Source organism: Bos taurus, chromosome 10 (assembly GCF_002263795.3).
Source record: "Bos taurus isolate L1 Dominette 01449 registration number 42190680 breed Hereford chromosome 10, ARS-UCD2.0, whole genome shotgun sequence".
In the NCBI taxonomy this organism is placed as follows: domain Eukaryota; kingdom Metazoa; phylum Chordata; class Mammalia; order Artiodactyla; family Bovidae; genus Bos; species Bos taurus.
This window is the reverse complement of record NC_037337.1, coordinates 92208722-92234424: the sequence shown is the minus strand read 5'-3', so window position 1 is coordinate 92234424 and position 25703 is coordinate 92208722. Positions and strand designations below refer to the sequence as shown.

General features: G+C 37.1%; 1 protein-coding gene across 11 annotated transcripts in view; it reads left to right on the top strand.

The window, feature by feature from the left end:
• CEP128 (centrosomal protein 128) overlaps window positions 1-25703 on the top strand; it is a 480417-nt gene that overhangs the window by 21622 nt on the left and 433092 nt on the right. For all 11 annotated transcript variants that reach the window (XM_059890961.1, XM_059890959.1, XM_059890957.1 and 8 more), the window contains 4 exons: window positions 606-767; window positions 2423-2509; window positions 23316-23442; window positions 24645-24763. In XM_059890961.1, coding sequence (XP_059746944.1) covers window positions 621-767; window positions 2423-2509; window positions 23316-23442; window positions 24645-24763 — 480 coding nt within the window. In that variant the 5' untranslated portion in view covers window positions 606-620. The remainder of the gene's footprint in view (window positions 1-605; window positions 768-2422; window positions 2510-23315; window positions 23443-24644; window positions 24764-25703) is intronic.

Sequence of the window (25703 nt, the reverse complement as noted above, 5' to 3'; positions counted from 1 at the left end):
AGATGTTGAAGATGTCATCTTCTCACATATTTGTTGTCATGGAATTTGTACTTCTGTGATGGCATTTAATTCGACTATATTTTAAATTAAGAGGTTTGAGAGTATTTGCTGTATAATAAATGGAATTCTCTTAGTTTATTCTGTGTGTGTTGTATTTTTATTTAAAGATGCACATGTTCTCATAGCTTAGCAGAATGGAAGTCAGACAAATATTGAGACCTTCAGGTCCTACCTTAGAGAATATCTGTGTTATTTTTTTCTTTCATTGTAGAGATACCAATCTGTATGTCTCATATACCTTAGAGTGTTGTTGGTAGGGTTGTATGAGATACTATATGCTTTGAAAATTTAGGATCATTGCACAAAACTAAGTGATTATTATTATTTTGAGTTGTAAATGTCTGAGGAATTGCTCATAAAGCAGAAAAGACAAAGGAGAGAGAGTTGCATGTGGAAATGACTTGTGTTTTCAAGCTCTGTGTTAGAAATTATGATATGGCAAAAGACTAATGTAATAAATACTTAAAAGCAAATAAAATTTAATTAACCTCTTATTTCTATGCTCTTTACCATTTGATTGACCTTGAGCTGGATTTATTTTTAAGGATTTTTATACATCAATGGCAGAATCCTCCAGCGATTCAGACCACTTCCGCTCTCGTGACCGGTTGAGGCGGTGGGCTGCCAGTTCAGTACACAGGGAAGTTCGACATCGTCCTACTGTGGATGTCACTGAGAAGGTCAACACGATAACCAGCACTTTACAGGTTAGTTTAGCAGTGGTAGCATGTGGTAGATGTGAACTAGGTTAAACTAAGAAATGGTTTAAGTCAGTGTATTAGTTTTTTATGGCACGGTAACAAATTACCATAAAACTATTGTCTAAAAAACCCAGAAATTTATTTTCTTATATTTCTAAAGGTCAGCTAAAAGCAGTATATCTGGAGGTCTGCATTCCTTTCTGGAGGCCCTAGGGAAATATCTGTTCCTTTTCCAGCCTTTTCTAGAGGCTGCCGAAATTCCTGGTCCTATAGCCCCTCCCTTACTCTTCACAGCCATAAAGGTGGGTTGGACCCTTCTTACATCATGTTACTATGCCTATTCTTGCTTCCCTTTAAGGTTCCTTGTGAGTACCTTGGGTCCACCCCATAATCCAGAATAATCTCCCCATCTCAAGGTCCTTAATTTAGTTATATCTGCAAAATCCCTTTTGCCATATAAGGGAACGTATACACAGGTTTGAGAGATTAGGACCTAGACATTTTTAGGACCATTATTCTGCTTAACACAGTCAGTAAAGATACTTGAGATATCTGATAGGTTGCGGAAATGTCTTGGGATAAGATAGTATTTCCAAATACTTTAAATACTCTGGGAGTGAAGCCAGTAGGAATTACCATAGTTTAGCTTCTTGTGGCCGTGTCTTTAGAGAAGTTGTTCCTATTTTGGGTAGGTAAATTATTCATGGATGAATGATATTGAGATGCCATTTTTGTTTAGAGGCTAGTTTTTGACAGTGTTTGGAAACTTGAGTGGGAATTTTACATGCCCTTCCTAGAAAGGGTTTGATAATGAGGTGGGGGAAGGGTATCATGTTGGGGAAAAAGAAAACTCAAATAGAATTATTTTTTTCCTACCCTTTAATCTGTTACTTCTGTTTTGCCTAAATAACCATGGATTTTGGCTTTCAGTTGGTTTGAGTTATTATGCTTAGATAAAAAGAGGCTAATTTCTGGTGGAGAAACCATAATATGCTTTAAAACTCAGAAACCTATTTCTTTTGAAACTTATTTAAATTAACATAATATTGGATTTTTGCAGTGCAGATTCTTGTACTTTTCCACTAATGAAACATATTAATAACTATATATTTGGAAAGAAATGCCTTCATTCAACTTTCAGGTGAAACCTAGCAAATTTCGTGGAAACCATTTTTATTGTAATTAGGAACAAATTTGTTTATAGCTAAAAGTTAAGGGCTACTTTATTTTCTTTTCTCTTAATCAAGTTCTAAGGTAAATAATTGAAATAACATTGATCCTCGTGATTTGCTTGTCTTGAACACAATCTACCACATTTTTCTCAAGATTTCTCTTCTATAAAGAGGGGTTGAAGTGTACAAATTGTTGACATGTACAAATTGCTGATGAGGGTTCTTATCCAATTTATGGTTTTGTTTCCAGCTTGTTATGGATAAGGACTGAAACCATTTGCTTCAGATTTCACACGAGTAAATTGCAGATGGGCTTGAGTTTATCAGTGTTAATAAGATTTATTTGATATTTATGAAGTATATTGATGTCCAACTTAATTATTGTATCAGTTGTACTTTTTGCAAACAGTTGACCTAGTTATTTGATATACTGCTAAGATTGGGGAAAACGTCATTTGGAGCAATTAGTAAAGCCCACTTTTTTTTTAGGACACCAGTCGGAACCTGCGACAAGTCGACCAGATGCTTGGACGTTATCGAGAGTATAGTAATGGACAGGCGGGGGCTATAGAACATGTAAGAATGTTTACAAATGTTTGCATTTTCTCTTACTAACCTTTTTGGAAGTTTAGTTGTTGAATATGGATATGAGATAAAGGAGATGACCATCATGAATAGCTTTAGCTTTTTTACTGGGTTACTATTTTGTAGTTTAAATTTAGGTTAGCTTATCAGATGGATCGCCAACTAGTGTGTATAGATAAGATTCTATTGAATTTGAAAGCTTTATTTATTAATTTTTTTTGGCTGTGTCACATGACATGTAGGATTTGTTCCCTGACGAGGATCAAACCATTGCAGTGGAAGCATGGAGTCTTAACCACTGGACTACCAGGGAAGTCTGAATTTGAGAGCATTAAATCAGAGGGGAAGAATTTAGGATATGAATTAAACTGAAACTTACTAAATTTGGACCATGGATATCCCTCATGGGGAATTAAGAATTTTAAGGATGGTTTAATTTAGTAAGACATGCTCATTATTTAAATAAATACTAAAACTCCATGGCCCTTTTTAGTGCTACTCCAGAGGTAACTGTTGTGACAGCTTCTTGTATATCCTTTCAAACGTTTTCTATGCATGCATAAGTATACATGTAATTGCTTTGAAAACCAGCATCCTGTAAAAAGTGTTATTTAACTTTTGTATAATAAGTGTTATGTAATTTTAATTCATTTAATGTATATCATTTTTCAGATGACACAGTAGCTCTTCCTCATTCTTTTGAACAGTTATAATATTCCATAGTATAGATGTATTTAGGTTATTGTTTGTTATTATAAACTGTGCAGCCATGACCGTTACTGTACACATTTGTTGTGTATAATCATGTATGATTCTTGGAAGTATAGGATTCCTGGGTTAAAGGACATGTGCAATTAAAAATTCTCCAGACATTTCAAAATGCCCTTTCAAGTATATGCCAATTTAAACACATGGGGATTTAATATAATTCACATGGGGATGGAAGCCGGAAAGATACCCCAGAATTCTGGGATAAAATGAATATTCTTATTTGTTTGTTCGATTTTGGCCATGCCATATGGCTGGGGGGGGGGAGGGGGGTTTAATTCCCGGAGGAGAAATTGAACTTGGTCCCTAGGCAGTGAGAGTGTGAAGTCTTAAACATTGGGCCACCAGAGAATTCCCTAAAATGAATATTTTTTATTAATATTTTGCTAATTCCATTTCTTATTTCTTTCTTTTGGAATTTGCTAACTCATCTTCTGCAAACTCTTGGGAAACCAATTAAATTTATTCCTTCATGTTTCTAATTATGAGTGTACACTCTAAGACGACAGGTACTACATGTGTGCTGTAAAACTGATTATTTTATATATATCTGTGCTGTATGGCTTAATTGATGATTTATTTTCTTTTTACAAAGCAGAAATGTAGTCATCTCATTTGCTTGTAATTGGAGGCTAATTGCTTGAGTGCAGGGAACATATTTTCTCTTGTAAGGTTTTTTTTACTACTTTCATTTAGAAATTAAACTTGGACTTTTTTGCATCTACCAGGTTTTTATGATTTATGATGTATTTGCAGATGGTGCCATAGACTTTATATATTTAAGTAGCTCATGAGATGTTTTTGATTTAATTACCATATTAATAATGGTAGTTAATTTTTTGCTCCATAATTTATTAGTAAAAAATTAAAAACATTAACTAGTGGCAGAGAACTAACCTACTTTGAAAGGGAGAATATTAGATGAATTTCCCTTGGATTGAGTTATTGGGAAATAAAACTATATATTAGGGAAATTTCTGTATGGGTAAGCTTTTAAAACACAGTATGCCTTCTACTAGAATTGGGAGGCCTAGAATTGAATTGAGTTGAATTGAGTTCTAGAATTGAATTGAATTGAGTTCTGGGGGAATGGTTTTATACATGAGAAATAAACTCAACAGGTATTTCATTTCCATCTGAATTACCCGTACATAAAATGTAGAGCTGCTCATATTTAAAATAGGACATAGGAGAACAAGATTTTTTTACCTTGCACATGTGCCAAGTTGCTTTGGTCATGTCCGACTCTGCAACCCTATGGACTGTAGCGCTCCAGGCTTCTCTGTCCATGGGATTCTCCAGGCTAGAATGCCAGAGTGGGTTGCCATTTCCTCCTCTAGGAGATCTTTCAGACCTAGGGATCGAACCCAAGTCTCTTATGTCTCCTGTATTGGCTGGCAGGTTCTTTACCACTAGCACCACCTGGGAAGCCCTCCTTTTATTTTAGGCCATTCTTTGTCTGGTCTAAATTCTCCCCTCAGTTTCTCCAAATTCTTGTTCTGTTAAAGTAGTTGGTTCTCAGTGATTACCCACTCACCCTCATACCAGAGGGGATGTCTCTCATTGCTTTATATTACAGTCCCTCGATGGAGCAGTGATTTCCAGTCTACCACCTGTAAGTTACCTGGGGGCACACCTGCCTTAATCTATGGGAAGATGTGCAACTCGGAGTATTTCTCACAAGTCAGTCTGATGGGCTTCTCAGTATAAATTGCTTTCTTATCATTAAAATATTTACTGTTATGAAATATAGCAGTAAAATGAGCATAACCTAAAAATGAGTGTATGTAACTATCAGGTGATTCATTTGAATCTTTTTATTTATATTCTTTAAGTCTTGTAAGTATATGATAGTGTTATCCTCTATTTTTAAAATTTTAATCATTGTGTGTTCTGTTTAGGAAGGGACTCTGGAAATTGATTTTTGTTTTTTGTTTCTTTTTGAGCCTGTGCTCCAGCTCATGCAAGTTCTCTTGCTGTGGAACCTAGTTTCTTTTCAATATTGTGTAGCAGATTAATTCATTTTGAAATTATTATTATTATTTTATTGAGGTATAGTTAATTTATAATATTGTATTAGTTTCTGGTATACAGCAAAGTGATTCAGTTATACACACATATTTATTAATATTCTTTTCCATTATGGTTTATTATAGGATATAGGATATCAAATACAATTCCCTGTGCTAAACAGTAGGACCCTGCTTATCTGTTTTATATAGAATAGTTTGTGTCTGCTCATCTCAAACACCTAATTTATCCCCCATCTGCCCCCTTTCCCCTTGGTAACCATGGTTTGTTTTCTTTATCTATGAGTCTGTTTCTGTTTTATAAATAACTTTGCTTGTGTCACATTTTATTTTCACATATAAGTGATATCATATTTGTCTTCCTCGTTCTAACTTACTTCATTTAGTATGATAATCTCTATATCCATCCATATTGCTGCAAATGGAATTACTTCATTTTTAATGACTGAGTAGTATTCCATTGTATATATGTATATACCACATCTTTATCCATTCATCTGTTGACATTTAGGTTGCTTCCATGTCTTGTCTATTGAAAATAGTGCAGCTATGAACTTTGGGGTATATGCATTTTTTTGAATTAAGAGTTTTTTCCAGATATATGCCCAGGGGTGGATTGCTGGATCTTATGGCAATTTTTAGTTTTTCAAAGAACATCCATAACGCTTTCTGTAGTGCTGCACCAATTTACATTCCATCCAACAGTGTAGGAGGGTTCCCTTTTCTCCATACTCTCAATAACATTTATTATTTGTAGGCTTTTGATGATGGCCATTCTAACTAATGTGAGGTGATACCTCATTGTAATTTTGATTTGCATTTCTCTAGTAATTAGTGATGTTGAGTATCTTTTCATGTGCCTATTGGCCATCTGTATGTCTTCTTTGGAGAAATGTCAATTTAGGTCTTTTGCCCCCTTTTTGGGGGGCATTGTTGGATGTTTGTTGTTGTTGCTGTTATTGACTTGTATTAGTTATTTATCTACTTCTGCTTTATTGACTGTGCCAAAGCCTTTGACTGTGGATCATAATGAACTGTGGAAAGTGCTTACAGAGATGGGAATACTTGACCACCTTACCTACCTCCCAAGAAATCTGTATACAGATTACGAAGCCACAGCTAGAACCAGACATGGAACAATGGACTGGTTCCAAATTGGGAAAAAGGAGTACGTCAAGGCTGTATATTGTCACTGTGCTTATTTAACTTTATATTCAGAGTACATCATGCGAAATGCTGGGCTGGATGAAGCACAAGATGGAATCACATTTCTGGGAGAAACATCAATAACCTCAGATATGCAGATGACACCACCCTTATGGCAGAAAGCAAACAGGAACTAAAGAGCCTCTTGATGAACGTGAAAGAGGAGAGTGAAAAAACTGGCTTAAAACTCAACATTCAAAAAACTAAGATCATGGCATCTGGTCCCATCACTTGTTGGCAAATAGATGGGGAAACAATGGAAAAATTGAGAGACTTTATTTTCTTGGGCTCCAAAATTGCTGCAGATGGTGACTTCAGTCACGAAATTAAAAGATGCTTGCCCCTTGAAAGAAAAGCTATGACCAAGCTAGACAGCATATTAAAATATAGAGACATTACTTTGCCAACAAAGGTCCATCTAGTCAAAGCAATGTTTTTTCCAGTAGTCATGTATGGATGTGAGAGTTAGACCATAAAGAAGACTGAGTGTGGAAACGTTGATGCTTTTGACCTGTGGTGCTGGAGAAGACTCTTGAGAGTCCCTTGGACTCTCAAGGAGATCCAACCAGTCCATCCTAAAGGAAATCAACCATGAATATTCATTGGAAGGACTGATGCTGAAGCTGAAACTCCAGTACTTTGGCCACCTGATGTGAAGAACTGACCCCTTGGAAAAGACCCTGATGCTGGGAAAGATTGAAGGCGGGAGGAGAAGGAGATGACAGAGATGGTTGGATGGCATCACCGACTTGATGGACGTGAGTTTGTGCAAGCTCTGGGAGTTGGTGATGGACAGGGAAGCCTGGCGTGCTGCAGTCCATAGGATTGCAAAGAGTCAGACACGACAGAGCGACTGAACTGAACTGTACTGAGCTGTTTATTTTGGAAATCCTCTGTTGGTCTTGTTGTTTGAAAATATTTTCTCCCATTTTGTAGGTTGTCCTTTTGTTCTACCTATGATTTCCTTTGCTGTGCAAAAGCTTATGAATTTGGTGTCTCATTTGTTTATTTTTGCTTTTATTTGTATTGCTTTGGTAGACTAACCTAAGAAAACATTGCTTTGATTTATGTTGGTACAGATTTTACATATGTTCTCTTCTGGGAGTTTTGTGGTTTTGTGTCTTATATTTAAACGTTTAAGCCATTGAGTTTATTTTGTGTATGGTGTGAGGGAGTGTTCTAACTTGATTGATTTACATGTGACTTTTCAGCCTTCCCAACACCACTTGCTGTTGTGTGGTGCTGTGTCAAAGGAGGCTGGGTATGACTCTGGGTATGTGGGTTTATTTCTGGGCTCTCTGCTCTGTTCCATTGCTTGATATATCTTTTTTTTTTTTTAAACCAATACCATGCTTCTTGATGTAGCTTTTTGTAGTATTGTCTGAAGTCTGGGAGGGTTATACCTCCAGCTTTGTTCTTTTTCCTCACGATCGCTTTGGCAGTTCTGGGTTTTTTGTGGTTCCATATAAATTTTAGGATTATTTGTTCTAGTTCTGTGAATAATGTCATGGGTAATTTGATGGGATTTGCATTAAACCTGTAGATTGCTTTCAGTTGTATGGCCATTTTAACAATATTAATTATTCCAGTGCAAGAGCATGGTATATCTTTCCATTTCTTTGTCATCTTCAATTCTTTATCAATGTTTTATAGTTCTCAGCATATAAATCTTTCACCTCCTTGGTCAGGTTTATTCCTGAGTATTTCTTTGTTTTAGAGGTGATTTTATTTTTTAAAATTTTATTTATTTATTTTTGGCTGTGGTCTTCGTTGCTGTGTGGGATTTCTCTGGATGGGGAGAGTGAGGTCTACTCTCTGGTTGCATAGCATGGGCTTCTCATTGTGGTGGTTTCTTTTGTTACAGAGCATGGGCTTAGGGTGCGTGGAGTTTTTATCATGAATAGATGTTGAATTTTGGTTAATCCATTTTAACCATTGTTCAACTGTTAAAAGAATTTTCTCCATGTTAAATATCCATTGTCTAATTGAAATTAGCATTTCTCTTTTAACATATAAGAGATTTCCTAGGAAATGAGATCAGCTATTCTTCGTGGATTCAGCCAACCTTGGATCATGCGATACTGTGCTATTTACTATTGAAAAAAATCTGCATATAGGTAGACTAGTGTAGTTCACACCCATGTTGTTCAAAGGTCAACTGTATATAAACTTATATGTTTATTTTATTGAGATTTAGTTTTGTGAACATAATTTGTCAGTGAGTGAGAGACAATATAAATATTCAGTGCAATGTTTTCCTCCTGAGATGATTTCTTCAAACAAGAGAATTGTGGGAATTATTTCTGTTGGTTTTGTAAGGGTCAAGAGTCATGATCAGTCAATTTTTGGACTACTTTTTCTTGAAATGTACATGATTTTGCTATTGTTTTCTTGAATCTTTATTCCAACGCTAAATGTAATTCTTTGCTTATTATATGTGAAGGTCTTGCTCTGTGAAGAGTTGAGCAGTGTTAGAGGATTGGCAATGGGTGTGTGGTGTTTCATAGGAAAACAGCACCTACCTCTTTGGGAATTTCTGCCTAAGTTTAGTTTACAGGCTTTCTTTTTTTTTTTTTTGGTAGAAACTCATTTAATTGTTTCAGTAGTCCTAGTGGGTAGATGCTGTTGGGGCATGGAATGGTCACTAACTTGCATAGTCTCACAGTAAGTCAGTGACAGAGCCAAGGATAGGACATTATCCCCAAACCCAGCACCAGGGTTTGTTCCTGTCATTCATTTGTGGTTACCCATGTTTTCATGATGCTGTGAATTTTTTTTTTTTTCTGAAAATTGGGATTTTGGATTCCAAGTTTGAAGAGTAATATAATTTACATTGATAAACTAGATTTTGGAGGTTATCTTAACTGATTGAAGATCCAAAGCCCATCGTCATACAAGTCATTAAGGTTACCTCTGGTACAATGTCCAGAATGAGAGTTAGATGGAACAAATGTGGAAACAGAATGGGAGGGAGTCTGGTGCTGAGCTTGGATTGGCATTGAAGGCTTGTCAAAGTTGGCAGTTCTAGCTGCCACTTAAGGCAATGTGGTGGATTCTGCAAGTTTCCTTCCCCCTTCTTCCTAAGTGATAACTGTTGATTTTTTTTTTTTTTTTCTAACTAGCCTTTCTTGTAGCCATAGCAGCTAACAAGCCATATTAAATTGGATGATATGATTTAGGATCTTTGGGTTCAGTGAACTTTATGAACTTAAGGAGGTGTCATCCTGTGTTATTTCTCATGCTGTAAATTTTTTTGGAAGTCTGAGAACATTTGGTCCAAAAAGAACCTATGTTATGAAAGTGTTAGTTGCTCAGTCGTGTCTGACTCTATGCAACCCCATGGACTGTAGCCTCCTAGGCTCCTCTGTCTATGGAATTCTCTGGGTAAAAATATTGGAGTGGGTTGCCATGCCCTCCTCCAGGGGATCTTCCCAACCCAGGGATCAAACCCGGGTCTCCTGCATAGCAGACAGATTATTTACCTTCTGAGCCACCAGGGAAGCCCTATGGCAAAGTTTTATTTGCAAGTTTACTGGGAAGATTTGGAATATATTGTACTCCTGGGTTAAATAGTACAGTTGAATTGCCTAGTGTTTAGGATATTTCTAGGACTGTATGTTACTATTCATGAGAGAACAGGTCTGTTTTTTATGTTAATGTTATAGAAATGGAATGCCCTTAAGGAATGTTCAACATGGAAAGTTAATACATTCTGCAGTAGAAATTTGGACTGTAGCTGATGAGGCTGAAGTAGTTAATACTCCATATAAAGGAAAGATACAGTTCTCTTAATTCAAATCATTAGATTCACTAAGTACATTTTTAAGGTAAAGATTGGTTAAAATATAATACTGTCAAATTAGATCTTAGAGGCATGTATTAACAGGTCATTTTTCTTCAAATTAAGCACTCTGATTCAAATTTCCCTTTGGGAATAATAGACTGTTACCATCTGGCATATGAACTTTGGAAAAATTTGAATGTTACGTAACAAAGTCCAGGTTTTTCTTCTTTTTAGTGGGTTTCAGTTGTCAGATATACATAGTGACAGCCCAGATGGATAATGTTAGATTTTTGGAGCCAGACATGAGCTACTTGTAATATTCCAGAGCCAAAGGTACTCATACCTTTCTCTCTGGCTGAGTTCTGATAATTGCCCTAAAGGTGAGAACTGTACCAACTTTTAACGACTTTAGTGTTAAGTAGTAAGAGTTTCTGGATAAGAAATTGTAATGGAACAACTGAATTCTGTTAGAACCCTCTTTTTGTTAATATATTTCAGATCTTAGGAGTTAGGTTCTTAGACCCTTATGTTTAAAATTTTATTGCCAAGTTTCCCGTGAAACTACTAGACAGAATTTTTTTTTTTTACAAAATTTTGCTTTGAAACTAGTGGAAAACTGTAGACTTTGGAGTCAGACTTATTACTGAATCCTGAACTTTTTCCACTAGAAACCACTTCAGTGATTTTGGGCAAGTTAATAAACCTTTCTGAACTTGAGTTTAATCATCTGAAAACTGAACATAATTATATATGCCTTATAGAGCTAACATTTATTGAAGTAGTCATGCTGTTTTAGACTCTTGTTAAACCTTTATGTTCTTGTTACTTCTTTAATTCATCAAGTAATCCCTATCTTCAAGTGTTGGCTGTGTTCTTAATATAGCACTTGGTATTTTAGGCAGGCCTTCCCTGGTGGCCCAGTGGTAAAGAACCAACCTGCCAAGGCAGGAGATGTGAGTTCATCCCTGGGTCGAGAAGATCCCCTGGAGAAGGAAATGGCAACCCTCTCCAGTGTTCTTGCTTGTGAAATCCCATGGACAGAGGAGCCTGGCAGTTTGCAGTCCATGTGGTCACAAGAGTCGGACACGACTGAGTGACTAAATCACCACAGCACATTATAGGCATTCAGTACTTTCCTGGAATTCATTGGGTCTAACTTAAGTTTCTTTTGTATATTATTGTGACTATAAACAACATAATGTGTTATAACATTCACAGCGATAAGTGTACCTGATTATTTTGACTTCAATATGCTAAATAGGCAGCATACGTAATATTGCTTTTGCCCCATGATTATATTGCCTGTCCACCCAAAATACAATAAGGTACAATTAAAAGTACATTCCATTTTTCATGCATGCTTATTTAATAACATTACAAATATTTTATGGAAGTACTTTTAAAAAATTAAAAAAAACTGTGGTTAGAATATGTGTTCTGTATGGGCTTTGAATATATGAGATTTCATTTAAAAATAAAATAGTTACATAAATAAAGGGGATTTCTAAATTTGAAAAGTATTTGTGTGGACTTATATTTCCATAAATCAGCATGTGCAGAGAGGTTAGGGATAGCAGAGATAATGATCTTTTTGATAAATGAAAAAGATAGCAGCAGCCATTTAAAAAATACATTTCAGCAACAGATGGTGGGACTGGAAAAATATGGAATCCATAAATTTGCACTCTAATTTTATAAAATGCCTCACCTCCTCCACCTCTTCTTGCTGCCCTCCTCCTTCTCTTTGTTCTAGTGTTAATAGTAGAAGATAAATAGGCTGTAAGGGACCAAAGGAGAGCTGATAAAATTAACTCTACAGCCAATCTGTTTTGCAGTCTATTGCCAGGTCAACCTTGACATTCTGTGGGGAAACAGTCAGTGAAGGAAAGTCAAGTAGAAAGCACTTAATTGGTGTGCCCATGGCTGTCATTATTATGTTGGACAAAATTTTTGACATCACCTCTTCTCTGCCTCTACTTCTGCCCTGGATTTTGCCAAGTTGACCTTACACTTGTAAATCAAGTACTTCAATCTTTCTTTTTTATACAACATGAATGAACTGCCTCCATAGTCACCTGTGCTGTATTCGTTGTGAATGTTTGCTAAATACTGACTTTACTTTCAGGTGAAACCAGGGTAAATGGTTAGATGAAATATTCACATGCTTCCAGTTTCTGCTCATCCATGCAGCCAAGTGGATGCAATTAACCTATACATGACTAGATTTGCATGCATTTCTGTATAATCTGTGTTAGGGGATGTGTGTTTTCCTAGTAGGAAAATAAAGGATAATTTGGAGTAAGAAAGTATCTGAAGAAACTAAATAGGATCTTTAATGGTTTCCACAGTTTAAGCCTACTTGGAATTGCAACGGGCTTCCCTTGTGGCTCAGCTGGTAAAGAATCCGCCTGCAGTGCGGGAGACCTGGGTTCAATCCCTGGGTTGGGAAGGTGCCCTGGAGAAAGGAAAGCCTACCCACTCCAGTATTCTGGCCTAGAGAATTGTATAGTATAGTATAGAATTGTATAGGACTGTATAGTCCATGGGGTCGCAAAGAGTCGGACATGACCGAGCGTCTTTCACTTCACTTGAATTGCAACATTTAGAATTTTTACCAAGGTTGTTGTTGATTTTTTTTTTTTAGTTGTGTTTTTCATTTGTATGTAAGCTAATTATTTGAATATTTGTTACCTATTGTGTTTATGTGTGAGTAATTACTGTTCCTATTTTATTTTTGTTTTATTCCTACTTTATTATGGAAATTCCTCTTTGTGAAAGTAATGGTAGATAGTTTTTTTTCCCCTCTCGTTCAATGAGCTTAATTTTGTTGAGAATGTGAGTATGTGAGATACACTGCTTATTAGTATCAATAACTATAAGTTGACCATGGAAGTTAATCCTTGTGGCTCTTTGCCTTTTCTCATCTTGTCTTACTGAGGGCAAATTTTACTTAATATGATTTATTTCATAGGCATTTTTGATACTGTGTGTGGAGTTGGTGCCTAGTTTCTTAGCTGTTTACTGTTGCTTGGAAACCTTACCTTCCCAAAGACTGGTCAAGAGGTTTAGTTATTAATGAATTTTGGAAAGTCAGTATATATATTTTTTTTTCACTGAAAGAAACAAACCAGAGTCCCAGTCCCAGGTGAGGTGAAGTTTAGCGTAACTCTTCCACTGAATACAGCTGTAACACCTTCACTGAATGCATGGAGTAGCTTTTTGAGGACTCTGAAAAGTAAAGACAGTCCTTGTTGCATGGTTTTGATGTGCATGAATTTTATTACTCCTATGTGGTCAAAATAACACCCGTCCTTAAACAATACAATTCAAGTTTCAATTAACACAACATTGTATTAATGATGAGTAACTGCAAAAAAAGGAGAAACTTTGCTGCTAGCTCTTCAGGCCACACCTTACTGTGTAAATAACAAATTGCTGCTTTTGAAGTTTGTTGCTGATTGGTTGCAGACAATGAAAAGTATGATTGTGATACTTCCCTTCTATTCCAGTGACAAACCTTGCTATTTATAAAAATAAATAATAATAATAAAGGAATTGGTCAAAAAGGTGAAAGTGTTGCAAAGAAACGAAAATTGATAATGCTAAAATGAAATTTGAATTATATTATGGAGGAGTTACACATGGGGTTATAAAGATATAGGAAGGGTGGTGGGGAGGAATAGTTAGGGAGTTTGGGATTGACATGTACACACTGCTATTAATATATTTAAAATAGTTAACCAACAAGGACCTACTGTATAGTACAGGAAATTCTGCTCAATGTTATTAACAACCTAAGTGGGAAAAGAATTTGAAAAATAATGGATACATGTATATGTATAACCGAGTCACTTCACTGATAACCGAATCACTTCGCTGTACACCTGAAACTAACACAACATTGTTAATCAGCTATACTCCAGTATAAAATAAAAAGTTAAAAAGAAATAGCTGAGAGTGAGAATAGTGGCAGTTTTGCTGTTTAAGAGTCTGTAGATGTACAGAGGAATTCAGTGAGTCTTTAGGGAATGATCTTTTTCTGAAGAGTTTCTTTAGATTAAAACATCCCATTTCTTCACTCATGTTTGCTCTTACATTCAGCATCTGTAATCATCACAATGAAAACTGCCATTTACTGGACAAACTAATCTTCCCTAGTAGTAGTAGCTAGTAGATCAGTTGTGTCTGACTCTTTGCGACCCCATGGACTGTAGCCTATCAGGCTCCTCCGTCCATGGGATTTTCCAGTCAAGAGTGCTGGAGTGGATTGCCATTTCCTTCTCCAGGGGATCTTCCCGACCCAGGAATTGAACCCCGGTCTCCAGCATTGCAGGCAGACACTTTACTGTCTGAGCCTCCCTAGGCATTGCTCTAATTATTCTACATACATTATGTTATTTCATTCTCAAAATAAAATGTTAGTCTGTGAAATAGGTCAACAGGAGCAGATGCAGAAGTAGTACAGTTGAGGCAAGTACGGGCTTTCTTCTGGTTCTTCTGAATCATGATGTTTTTAATGATTACACCCCTTATATGGAGTGCGACTGCTGCCTAGGTGATTTCTCTTCATATATTTGATTTGCAGTATACTCAGTCTTTCTGAGTTTTATATATATGTGCAATATATATATATATTTCAATTCACTGAGCTTGACTTATATTTTGTCTCAAATTAGACCTTCAAATAGAGATGTCAGAGGCCTTTCAGAGATGTTGATGAGAGTTTTTAAAATTTGCTCTTATATTGTTAATCTGAAAGCTTATAATTTATTTACTCCTTTCCAAAATGATGAGTTATTTCCCTAGCGTTCCCTACTGGTGACCAATGACGTTTTTTTTTTTCTTTTTGAGTATCATTAACTTATGAACTTAGGTGTATTGGAACAGCTTTATTCCATTGTAGTTAGTATTTTTATTGATGCCCAAATTATTTCATCTGTCACTAGAAAGAGATTTTTCAACTTGAATTGTTTGTTTAAAAGAATGTCTTAACAATTTGAATAAACTACCTTGTAAACAAATATTGCCATTCAATTTCAGTGGCTGAGTTTTATTTTTATTTCTACTGGGTCAGTTCAGTTCAGTTGCTCAGTTGTGTCTGACTCTTTCTGACCCCATGGACTGTAGCATGCCAGGCTTCCCCGTCCATCAACAACTTCGGGAGCTTACTCAGACTCATGTCCATTGAGTTGGTGATGCCATCCAACCATCTCATCCTCTGTCGTCCCCTTCTCCTCCTGCCTTCAATATTTCCCAGCATCAGGGTCTTTTCCAATGAGTCAGTCCTTCACATCAGGAGGCCAAAGTATTAGAGTATCAGCTTCAGCATCAGTCCTTCCAATGAACACCCAGGACTGATCTCCTTTAGGATGGACTGGTTGGATCTCCTTGCAGTCCAAGGGCCTCTCAAGAGTCTTCTTCAACATCACGGTTCAAAAGCATTAATTCTTCAGTGCTCATCTTTCTTTATAGTCCAACTCTCACACCTATACATGACTGCTGGAAAAACCATAGCTTTGACTACGTAGACCTTTGATATGCTGTCTATATAGACCTTTGATATGCTGTCTAGGTTGGTCATAGCTTTTCTTCCAAGGAGCAAGCGTCTTTTAATTTCATGACTGTAGTCACCATCTGCAGTGGTTTTGGAGCCCCCCAAAATAAACAATTCTATTGTTTTCCCATCTATTTGCCATGAAATGATGGGACTGGATGCCATGATCTTAGTTTTCTGAATGTTGAGTTTTAAGCCAACTTTTTTACTCTCCTCTTTCACTTTCATCAAGAGGCTCTTTAGTTCTTCTTCGCTTTCTGCCGTGAGGCTGGTGTCATCTGTGTATCTGAGGTTATTGATATTTCTCCAAGCAGTCTTGATTCCAGCTTGTGCTTCCTCCAACCCAGCGTTTCTCATGATGTACTCTGCATATAAGTTAAATAAGCAGGGTGACAATATATAGCCTTGATGTACTCCTTTTCCTATTTGGGACCAGTCTGTTGTTCCATGTCCAGTTCTAACTGTTGCTTCTTGACCTACATACATATTTCTCAAGAGGCAGGTCAGGTGGTCTGATATTCCCAATCTCTTTCAGAATTTTCCACAGTTTATTGTGATCCACACAGTCAAAGGCTTTGGCGTAGTCAATAAAGCAAAAATAGATGTTTTTCTGGAACTCTCTTGCTTTTTCTATGATCCATCAGATGTTGGCAATTTGATCTCTGTTTCCTTTGCCTTTTTAAAATCCAGCTTGAACATCTGGAAGTTCATGGTTCATGTACTATTGAAGCCTGGCTTGGAGGATTTTGAGCATTACTTTGCTAGTGTGTGAGATGAGTGCAATTGTGCAGCAGTTTGAACATTCTTTGGCATTGCTGTTCTTTGGGATTGGGATGAAAACTGACCTTTTCCAGTCCTGTGGCCACTGCTGAGTTTTCCAAATTTGCTGGCATATTGAGTGCAGCACTTTCACATCATCATCTTTTAGGATTTGAAATAGCTCAACTGGAATTCCATCACCTTCACTAGTTTGTTCATAGTGATGCTTCCTAAGGCCCACTTGATTTGCATTCCAGGATGTCCGGCTCTAGGTGAGTGATCATACCATTATAGTTATGTGGGTTATGAAGATCTTTTTTGTATAGTTCTTCTGTGTATTGTTGCCATCTCTTCTTAATATCTCCTGCTTCTGTTGGGTCCATACTGTTTCTGTCCTTTATTGTGCCCATCTTCACATGAAATGTTCCCTTGATATCTCTAACTTTCTTGAAGAGATCGCTGCTGCTGCTGCTAAGACACGTCAGTTGTGTCTGACTCTGTGTGACCTCATAGACAGCAGCCTACCAGGCTCCTCCGTCCATGGGATTTTCCAGGCAAGAACACTGGAGTGGGTTGCCAATGCCTTCTAGTCTTTCCCATTTTATTGTTTTCCTTGATTTCTTTGCATTGACCATTGAGGAAGGCTTTCTTATCTCTCCTTGCTACTCTTTGGAACTCTGCATTCAAATGGGTATATCTTTCCTTTTGTCCTTTGCCTTTAGCGTCTCTTCTTTTCTCAGCTATTTGTAAGGCCTCCTCAGACAACAATTTTGCCTTTTGGTATTGCTTTTTCTTGGGGATGATCTTGATCCCTGACTCCTGTGTAGTGTCATGAACCTCCATCCATAGTTCTTCAGGCAGTCTGTCTATCAGACATAATCCATTGAATCTATTTGTCACTTGCACTGTGTAATTGTAAGGGATTTGATTTAGGTCATATCTGAATGTTCTAATAGTTTTCCCTACTTTCTTCAATTTAAATCTGAATTTGGCAATAAGGCATTCATGATCTGAGCCATAGTCAGTTCCCAGTTTTTCCTGACTGTATAGAGCTTCTCCATCTTTGTCTGCAAGGAATATAATCAATCTGATATTGGTATTGACCATCTGGTGATGTCCATGTGTAGAGTCATCTCTTGTGTTGTTGGAAGAGGGTGTTTGCTGTGACCAGTGCGTTCTCTTGGCAAAACTCTTTAGCCTTTGCCCTGCTTCATTCTATACTCCAAGGCCAAAGTTGCCTGTTACTGCAGGTATCTCTTGACTTCCTACTTTTGCATTCTAGTCTCCTATATGAAAAGGACATCTTTTTTGGTTATTATTTCTAGAAGGTCTTGTAGGTCTTCATAGAACCGTTCAACTTCAGCTTCTTCAGCATTACTGGTTGGGGTGTAGACTTGGATTACTGTGGTACTGAGTGGTTTATCTTGGGAATGAACAGAGATCATTCTTTCATTTTTGAGATTGCATCGAAATACTGCATTTTGGACTCTTCTGTTGACTATGATGGCTACTCCATTTCTTCTAAGGGATTCCTGCCCACAATGGTAGATATAATGGTCATCTGAGTTAAATTCACCCATTCCAGTCCATTTTAGTTCACTGATTCCTAAAATGCATTCACTAAATCCTAAATCCTAAAATGTTCACTCTTGCCATTTCCTGTGTGACCACTTCCAATTTGCCTTAATTCATGGACCTAACATTCCAGGTTCCTATGCAGTATTGCTTTTTACAGCATCAGACCTTGCTTCTATCACCAGTCACGTCCACAACTGGGTGGTGGTGTTGCTTTGGCTCCATCTCTTCATTCTTTCTGGAGTTATTTCTCCACTGATTTCCAGTAGCATATTGGGCACCTACTGACCTGGGGAGTTCATCTTTCAGTGTCCTATCTTTTTGCTTTTTCATACTCTTCATGGGGTTCTCAAGGCAAGAATACTGAAGTGTTTTGCCATTCCTTTCTCCAATGGACCACATTTTGTCAGAACTCTTCACCATGACCCCTCCGTCTTGCTTCAGTTGTTTTTGCCTGATTTCAATTGAATGGAGATGAAAGAAGACCTAATATGTAAATAGTGTATTTATGTCAAGTTAAAGTGAAAAAATGTCATGTTCTATGATGCCGGTTCTGCAATGGGGGAAATAGAATCAACATTGGTATGTGGTGAGGTTTCCAAGATAAACTTTTAGAATCTGGACCATAGCGGTCAGTACAGTAGTCTGTGTGGAACACTGATTTAGTTTCTGCAAAACAGCATCATCCATCATAGTAAATTAATGTTAAATAGAATTTTTTTAGTGTTTTGCTTTTATGTAATTTTGAGTTTTATCTGCTTTTGCACATAATTAGAAGTTATAATTCTAAGGAATTTAAAAGAAATTTTATATCTTTTTTGTTTTTTATTCTAGGAGTTAGCAAATTGGTTTTGTACATCATGACTAGATTTTGTGTGGTGTCTGTTGTTTTATTGCTACTTTAAGTGTAGTTGTAAATTTTATTACATTTAGTTTGTGTCTTAGGTGGAGGACTTGTTTTTGCTGTGATGTTTGCAGGAGTGATTAAAAAAAATCTTTAACCTCTTTACCTTTTACAGTTCATTTTTTGATCTTTATATATTAGCTAGTTCATCTGTTCAATGGCATATGGCATATCTCTTGAGAGTTTTAAAATGAGGTTGCCAAATACTTTGTCTTAACTTTTTATTTTATTTCTGAAATGATCAACTTTACAACATCTGTTATTCTTCCTAGATTTTGGGAGTAATGTATCATTTCTCTTGTTCTGCAATATTTTCCCATATGTTCCATGGTGAGTTTTTGTTGTTAGCAGGGATTGTGTGTGTGTTTGTGTGTGTGTGTAAATTCATCATCTTAATCAGCTTTTAGTTACAGCTCAGGATTTGTTAGCAAATAAACCCACATAATGGGTTTCCCACGTGGCTCAGTGGATAAAGAATCTGCCTGTGATGCAGTAGACACATGAGACATAGGTTGGATTCCTGGGTTGGGAAGATCCCCTGGAGAATGGCATGGCAGCCCACTCCAGTATTCTTTCCTGGAGAATCTCATGGACAGAGGAGCCTGGTGGTCTGAGGTCCATAGGGTTGCAAAGAGTTGGACACGACTGAAGGGACTAAGCACAGCAAGCGTAAAAAGGATGCTGGCAAATTCTGCTTCTGGCATTTGTTGATGAGATTATTTTAGATCAACTCTCCCATGCAGAACAACTGAAAAGGTTAAAAAGTGTAAAAAATTTTACTAAACTATTAGAAAACTACCAATATAGTGGGGAATATAATAGTCAAGATCTGGCAAAAAATGAAGTCTGGAAGGAAGAGTCCTGCATTTGGGACTCCTCCTCTGTCAAGGCAGTAGCTGATCCGAAACGAGGTGGCTTAGAAGTGGATAGGATTAGAGCTATAGATAGACCTAAAGAGGCTGGAGGGACCAGAATTGGAGTTCAGGAACCCTCCAGCTTTTGACTGAGACCCCAAAGGGCGATAACCTAGGAAAATGGTGAACTGAAAATAAGAGCAGTGATAAATTGAAAATAATTGACAGTGCTGATGGGGTCGGAAGCCCAGCTTTGAACCATCTCAGTTCAGTTCAGTCGCTCAGTCGTGTCCGACTCTTTGCAACCCCATGAACCGCAGCATGCCAGTCCTCCTTGTCCATCACCAATTCCCGGAGTCCACCCAAACCCATGTCCATTGAGTTGGTGATGCCATCCAACCATCTCATCCTCTGTCGTCCCCTTCTCGTCCTGCCCTCAATCTTTCCCAGCATCAGGGTCTTTTCAAATGAGTCAGCTCTTCGCATCAGGTGGCCAAAGTATTGGAGTTTCAGCTTCAACATCAGTCCTTCCAATGAACACCCAGGACTGATCTCCTTTAGGATGGACTGGTTGGATCTCCTTGCAGTCCAAGGGACTCTCAAGAGTCTTCTCCAACACCACAGTTCAAAAGCATCAATTCTTTGGCCATCTCAGTTCTAACAAATTAAGGCGCTTTGGGTTTCCTGGTGACCTAGGCTGATTCTCTGATAGAAGCAGAACCAAATCCCTTCTGACAGAAGGTGTCATCAATCCAGAGCTTTAAATTAACTCCACAGTTTTTCTTGTGTCTGTCACATGATTAAAAAATACTCAGGCATAAGAAAGTGCAAGAGATGACTGAAAAGCAAGGGAAAAAGAGGACCTGTAATGAACTATAAGATAACTATGATTAACCTGTTCAAGAAATTGAGAATGTTGACATAGAATTGAAAACTCTAAAAGACAAAAAATCAAATGAAAATCACAAGGATTTCCCTGATAGTTAAGTGGCCAAGACTCCATATTCTCAATGTAGAGGGCCTGAGTTCAATCCCTGCTCAGAGGACTAGATCCCACATGCTGTGACTAAAGGTCCCTCATGCCTCACATGGAGATCCTGCATGCTGCAGCAAAGATCAGAGGTCCTGTGTACCCAACTACGACTTGGTGTAACCAGAAAAAAATTAATGGAAACTGAAAAATATAACTAAAATAAGCAAACAAGTAAATTAGGAAAAAGAAAACATCAACAGATGGATTAAGTAGTGGCTTGTATACAGTTGAAGAGAGAATTAATAAATTGAGAGATAGACCAGCAAAATATATTCAAAAAGAAAAATGGGGAAATGAAAGGAGGAGAGGAGAGCATGGATGACCCATGGGATTTGTTAAAATGGTATCACTTGAATGCAGCTGGTTGGAGAGGAAGAGGAGAAGGGAAGGGGGCCGGAAAGAAAGGGGCAGGAGAAATGAGGAGACGTGACTGAAGACTTACAACACATGAAAGACATCAGGTTACAGATTCCATTTTCTCTATGAGTCAGAAGTGGAATAACCACAAATAAGACTACACATAGTCATATCATTGTAAAACTATTGACACTCAAAGTCAAAGAGAAAAATCTTAAAGACAGCCAGAGCTATAAAAGGCAGGTTACCTTCCAAAAGATGCAGTGATTAGAAATGTCAGCTGATTCTGCTTCCAAAAATATAATCAACTTTACTTCAATTAAAAAAAATAAGCTATGAAAAAAGAGGATACTGACATCAGGCTTAGCTTGTAAAGATACAGATAATAAACACAGGAAACCTTGGTAGAACTGATTCCGTCACTAATTTGTGTGATCTAAAGACATTTTACCTTTTCAGTTCCTTTTTTCGTATCATAATTTGGATTTGAAGTTTTTCATTTTAACATTGTACAATTTTATTCTTGTCCTGGATTACTGATACGCTATTCTAAGTTCTCTATGTAAGACCTCTCATCTACCTGTATGTTAAACTTAGTTTCATTTTATATGTGTGTTAATTACTCTCCAGGTAGACCTTAGTTCTCCCAGGCTTCATCAGTATATTTCCCTGGATTGATAGTCTGGGCCCTTGAACTGGTGAATGTTCAGGCAGGATGGTGTCGTACACACCCCAGTGTAGAGAAGCAGGGAGCAGAGGGTATGGAAATACTAGCTTTATCTTTTTTTTTTTTCCAGAAATGAGAGTGGCAATACAAATACATTCTTGAAATTCTAGGACTGTTCCTTTTAATCCAGGCTATTTTAACCTTGATTCTCCAGAAGAGCTATAGCCGAACAAGCAAAATGGAAAAGGATTTGCTCATTTGTGACTCATATTCTGTTTCAGCTGTACTCTTCCTTCAGCCGAAGCTACTTTCTTTCTGCACAGTTTCTCAAGGAAACCAACTTATCCCTCCATAAGTGATGTTCTACCTTTAATTTTGGCTGGATTTGGGAAGCCCTTTCCTTTCCATCACTTGTTTTATTTTGACATTCTCTTTAAAGAGTTATAGATAACTTGTTTTCTGGATTCATACATTATTTTTATGAATATTATTTTTTTATTCACCGTTGGCTAAAATGCCTGGACCAGAAGTTTCTCAGCAATTCATGGGATGTGGATCTTCCTTAGGTTTAGTCTTTTTCCTTCAGATTTTAGTTGAATCCTCTTTTTAGGTCGATAGCTCTGTAAAGCTCTGGATGTTATTCTCAGTATTAAGTGTGTTTTTGTTTGTCGTAGCTCTTTAGGTCTAAAAAGATGCCATCTTATTTCCCCTGCTGGTTAACTCTCTGCTGGTCTGAAGAGAGCATTTGGACAACTGTGATCCTAGTTCGTACTAATAGTCTAACATCTGACCACGTAGTTTTCTGGGATTTGAAGTCTTTGAATGAGTGAAAGAGATGTTCTGGTGCAGAGTTGGGCAGTGCACATTTTTTCATAACGGCAGTCACTCTTGACAACTGTTCATTTTCCTGTTTGTTACAGATCTGGGGCTTCTGAGGGAGTGTTTAGAACGGAAGAAAACTTTCTCTTTTTCAGATGTTGGCCTTTTTATGTTTCTAAGCATGGGTGGAACATCCATCTGATTTTGTAAACCCTCAGTTAGTAGACATGTCTTTTGTATTCTGGTAATACAAAGATGGAATAGGTAGGGACAGATGGTATTTAAAACCACATTAGAGTTGGCTCTTAAAATATTTATGTTTACTGTTTTTATATTTCTATTGACATAATTTAGTTCAGAATTTTCTGTGATATAAATTCTCTTTAGGAACACCAGTAGTTCAGAAATAGCTTTAAAAATCTGTAGGGTATTTGTATTTAGAAGTTTAAGAAGAATAAATCTCCTTTCGTTATATTCTTTAATTTAGTTAAAAGAAAGCTTGGAACAATCAATAGGCCAACTGCGGAGTCAACGGTTGTCGAGAAACTCAGGAGGGAGAAGTATTTCTGTTACAAGTCTGAGTACAAGTGACCTCGATGGTGTCACTGTGACAGGTAAATTTTTCAGATGTTCTCAAAACTTTTTCTTTCTTTTCTTTGTCTTAAAAATCTTCCTGAAGTACATATTGAGGACATGTAGTATTTAGACAAATGTAACCCATATTTAAAATCCTACAAATAAGGTGCTAGAAGATACAAAGTTTTACAGTGAATATTTTGAAACATGTTCAATGGGACTTTGATATTCTGAGTCTGTTACTTTGGTTCTTCTCAGGCTCTGTAGACCATGTAAAGCTTTACCTGACAAAACTTTGATTTAATTGTCTGCCTCCAGTCAAAAGAAACACAAATAGGATTTTCTGTGTGGTGTACTTTCTGGATTGTAAGTCTTCTCTTGGCTTCATAGTTCTTCAGATGTCTCATTATGAAATGCCCCGTGACAGTGGTAAGAACAGGGGAGTTGTAGCTTTTCTGTGCAGCTAGATTTCAGTGGCTGCACAAAAGGTGGTAACGCTGAGTTTGCCTGTAATTAACCTTACTTATACTTTGCTATAAGTGGCAACCCACTCCAGTATTCTTGCCTGGAAAATCCCATGGACAGAGGAGCCTGGTGGGTTACAGTCCATGGGGTCTCAAGTTGTCGGAGACAGCTGAGCGACTGAGCATACACATCCTTTCCTACAGCTCTGAGGTTCATGTTTGAATAGCGAAAACTTGTAAAAGTTTGCAGTGAAGAGAGGCAATTAGAGTGAACTTTAGTAGCTTGCACTGTTAATATTGTTACTGGTCATGATAATGACTAAAAATCACAGTTGGCTATTTTTCCTTATGTAGTTTAGTTCATTTATACTGATTTGTAAACACCATTCAGATTTTAGATAATTTGTTGTTTGAAAATTTCTGTTTTTTTAGTATTATTTTGGGGAATCATAGAAGTTATTTTTATAGCAACTTACTGTTTTTATGTAAGAGAAAATATTCTATTGCTTCCTTGAAAATTATAGCCAGTTAGAATTTTTGATATGTTCTATTTTCAGGTCACTTCAGTTTTCATTTTATCGGCTTTAAGAGCAACATAAGTGCCAATTTTGTGGAATGTTACGGCCACAGCAAGATTTGTTTGTGATTGTCTGTGGGAAATAGTGTGGGTTAAGGGCACATGTGCATATCCAGGTCTGTTACGTATTTCCTGAGTGAAAGTTTAGATTGTTGCTTCTTACTTTTTTAATCCTTTCTCTTTTCTTTCTTCTGTAAAGAGAGCTACCGTTTTCCGCCTACCTCACCTCTCAAGGACTATGGGGATCAACAGGGTGTTAAACGAAATAGGTCCAAAACTGGTGTCCGATTTGTTCCGGAGACTGATGACGTGGGCCAGGTACTTTGTTCCCATTCTGTAGTCTGTATTCTTCCTATTTCTGTTTAAATGACTAACACTTGAATTTTGTGGCTGTGTTTTAACTGTTTGATCGTCACTAACTATGTACTGATTTTTTTAACGAAGTAAACTATTTTATTTTCAGTCTGTTGATTACCATCATACATTTATTTTGAGCTTTGTTATGGAGGATTATATTTTGTTTTGTTCCCTTGCTCAGGTGGCTCATTCTGGAAGCTCTGCTATGTCAGCTACTTTCTAATTTGCTTAGTTTAGTTTACTATGAGCAAATTAGGCTTTATGTGGTTAGCCTATTGATATTTTTCATAATTTTTTTCTTATTGTTGAATCGTTGATGGAGCCACCTTCTATGAAGCAGAAATTCTAAACTTTCTCTATGTATTCATGAAAGATTTTGAAAGTATTAGTTCTCTGGATATACTTTTTTTGCTTTAAACTTCTCTGCAAGATCTGAAAGTTTTTGTTGTTATTGCTTTGGGTTGCTAAATTAATAATGGCTAGGAGCAACAGACTGGTTCCAAAAAGGAAAAGGACTACGTCAAGGCTGTATATTGTATATTGTCACCCTGCTTATTTAACTTATATGCAGACTGCATGATGAGAAATGCTGGGCTGGAAGAAGCACTAGCTGGAATCAAGATTGCTGGGAGAAATATCAATAACCTCAGATATGCAGATGACACCACCCTTACGGCAGAAAGTGAAGAGGAACTAAAAAGCCTCTTGATGAAAGTGACAGAGGAGAGTGAAAAAGTTGGCTTAAAGCTCAACATTCAGAAAAGGAAGATCATGGCATCTGGTCCCATCACTGCATGGGAAATAGATGGGGAAACAGTGGAAACAGTGTCAGACTTTATTTTTTTGGGCTCCAAAATCACTGCAGATGGTAACTGTAGCCGTGAAATTAAAAGACGCTTAC